General features: G+C 56.1%; 1 protein-coding gene across 1 annotated transcript in view; it reads left to right on the top strand.

The window, feature by feature from the left end:
• The first annotated feature begins 412 nt into the window (after window positions 1-412).
• Window positions 413-2,979, top strand: part of MARK4 (MAP/microtubule affinity-regulating kinase 4) — a 43,911-nt gene continuing 41,344 nt past the window's right edge. The window contains exons 1-4 of the mRNA XM_011963009.1: window positions 413-579; window positions 732-780; window positions 2,100-2,165; window positions 2,256-2,326. Coding sequence (XP_011818399.1) covers window positions 753-780; window positions 2,100-2,165; window positions 2,256-2,326 — 165 coding nt within the window. The 5' untranslated portion in view covers window positions 413-579; window positions 732-752. The remainder of the gene's footprint in view (window positions 580-731; window positions 781-2,099; window positions 2,166-2,255; window positions 2,327-2,979) is intronic.

Below are 2,979 nucleotides of genomic sequence, written 5' to 3'. Positions count from 1 at the left end.
GGCCATGCCCATATCCCCTCAGGCAGCTCTGGAGCAGGCCCTGCTGTGGAATAAGGATATTTCTCTGCAGAAGTGAGGGTGGCAGTGGAGACAGTGAGGACAGCTTGTGCAAAGGCCCTGAGTCCCCAAGTTCCCCATCCACTGGGTATGGCCCAGAGTGAGGGCTCTTCCAGGAGAGGGGACAAGGGAAGGATATCCTAGGGTGATCTGAGCTGGGCCAGGCTGGAGTGCAGTGGCGCCATCTTGGCTCACTGCAACCTCCACCTCCCAGGCTCAAGTGATTCTCCCACCTCAGCCTCCCGAGTAGCTGGGATTAGAGGTGCCTGCTAGCACACCCGACTAATTTTTGTGTTTTTGGGAGAGACAGGGTTTCATCACGTTGACCAGACTGGTCTCGAACTCCTGTCCTTAAGTGATACTCCCACCTTGGTCTTCCCAAAAATGCTGGGATTACAGGCCTGAGCCATCACGCCCAGTGGGGCCTGTGGTACCTTGACCTTCCCTCCTCCTTTCCTCCCCCTCTAGGTTGCCATCAAGATCATCGACAAAACCCAGCTGAATCCCAGCAGCCTGCAGAAGGTGAGGCTGGGAAGATGGGGGAGAGCAGGAGCCAGGCTTCCGGGACAGCCGGGTGACCCACCTGACCCCTCCTGCGGGGGCCCGGCTGGGGAAAGGATCCCCCAAGCCACCCACCCTCACTCTCCTCTGTCTTCCTTTCTGGCCACACCCAGCTGTTCCGAGAAGTCCGCATCATGAAGGGCCTAAACCACCCCAACATCGGTGAGGAGGAAACGGGCGCAGGGGCAGGCCACCAACCGGACACTTGCAAAGGAGTTGGGGGTGGTGGCAGTGGTTAGAATAGTTGGAGACCCGCCAGGCGCAGTGGCTCACTCCTGGAATCCCAGCACTTTGGGAGGCCAAGGCTGGTGGATCACTTGAGGTCAGGAGTTCAACACCAATCTGACCAACATGGTGAAACCCTCTCTCTACTAAAAATACAAACATGAGCAGGGTGTGGTGGTGGGTGCCTGTAATCCCAGCTAGTTGGGAGACTGAGGCAGAATTGCTTGAGCCCAGGAGGCAGAGGTTGCAGTGAGCCGAGATCACACCACTGCACCCCGGCCTGGGCAATAAAGCGAGACTTTGTCTCAAAAAAAAAAAAAAAAAAGAGTTAGAGACCTGGTTTCTCATAGTTGCATCACTGCTGTGTGCCCTTGAGCAAGTCACTTAACCTCCTTGAGCTTCTATTTTTTCTGGAGTAGGGATGATAAGAGGGCCTATTACCAGGTCATTGTGAGGATTGACAAAGATCATGCGTCCAAAATGCTTAGTTTGGGCTGAGCTGTGGGACTTGGTCTGATTATTTCCACCAGCATCAGCATCCTCACTGTCATTATCACTGGGCAGAGCGGGGAGAGAGGGGTCTTTAGTGAGAGAAGCGGAGTTTAGCTCCGTGTGGATGTGGCTGCAGCATTCATTCATTTACTCAGTAACTGTTGATTGAGTGGCTGCTGTGTGCCGGACCCTGGGGACACAGCAGGGAAGAAAACAAGACAGAAATCTCTGGCCTCATGGAGCCGACATTCTTGTGAGAGAGAAAGTGGAAAGGGTGGCCAGGCGCGGTGGCTCACGTCTGTAATCCCAGCACTTTGGGAAGCCGAGGCAGACAGATCACTTGAGGTTGAGAGTTCGAGACCCGCCCGACCAACATGGAGAAACCCTGTCCTACTAAAAATACAAAATTAGCCGGGCATGGTGGTGCATGCCTGTAATTCCAGCTACTCGGGAGGCCGAGGCAGGAGAATCGCTTGAACCTGGGAGGCAGATGTTGTAGTGAGCAGAGATCGCACCATTGCACTCCAGCCTGGGCAACAAGAGCAAAACTCCGTCTCCAAAAAACAAAACAAAATAAAAAAAAACAAAAAGGGTGGTAGAGGTGGGTGAAGAGTTTGGAAGATCTTGCTGTCAGTAGGGAGCCATTGAGTGTTCTTGAGTTGGGGGGGGGTGGGTGTTATGGTTGGCCTTTTGCATCGTTACCGAGTACGGGTTAGGAGGGGCTGTTTCTCCCTAACCCCCTACACTGTTCCCAACCATTGTAGTGAAGCTCTTCGAGGTGATTGAAACTGAGAAGACGCTGTACCTGGTGATGGAGTATGCAAGTGCCGGTGAGCCGCCCACCCTCTCCACCCTGCCCCTGTGCTGCCTCCCCCTGCCCCTGCACCTGATCCTGACCCCACTCGGCCTCTGCCCTGCAGGAGAAGTGTTTGACTACCTCGTGTCACATGGCCGCATGAAGGAGAAGGAAGCTCGAGCCAAGTTCCGACAGGTTGGGGCAGGGCTGAGGGTGGGGCTGACGGGGTGCCTGGGTCCCTGGGAAGGGTGTCCGAGAGCTGGGCATGGTCTAGGCTGTCCAGAGACCTGGGGGTGGGGCTTAAGTCTGGGCAGGGGTGAAGGTGCAGAGCTGGATGTGCTGGGCATGCAGTCGCCCAGATGTGAAGGCATCCGGATGTAGGTTTGCAGGTGCCCCTTTGGGTGGGTGAGAGGATGTTTGGGCATGAAGGCGCCCCGGTGGGCAGGTGTGAGTGTGTGGGGCATGTGGGTGTGCCCAGCACGTAGGTGTGTGGGTGAGGGGGCACGAAGGTGCCAGGGTGCCAGGTGTGAGTGTGCCAGAGTGTGATTCAGAAGATGTGTGGGTAGTAGGTATGTGGGTGTCCAGGTATGTAGGTGTGTGGGGAAGAGGGTGTAGGGCACCCCAGGTAGATGGGCAAGAGAGGGCCGAGGGTGGTTGTGTACGCTTGTAGGTACTAGGGCATGCTGGCATGTGGGTGCCCGGGTGTGTGAGTGCCCGGATGTATGGGTTTCCAGGTGTGTGGTAGTGAGGACACCCAGGTGTATAAGAGTGTGGGAGGGGGCCAGGTGTGTGGGGTAAGAGGACATGCAGGTGTGAGGGTGCCCAGGTGTGTGGGGTAAGAGGAGATG

This window comes from Colobus angolensis, unplaced genomic scaffold (assembly GCF_000951035.1).
Source record: "Colobus angolensis palliatus isolate OR3802 unplaced genomic scaffold, Cang.pa_1.0 Scaffold60, whole genome shotgun sequence".
NCBI lineage: Eukaryota > Metazoa > Chordata > Mammalia > Primates > Cercopithecidae > Colobus > Colobus angolensis.
This window is presented reverse-complemented; position numbering and strand designations above follow the sequence as displayed.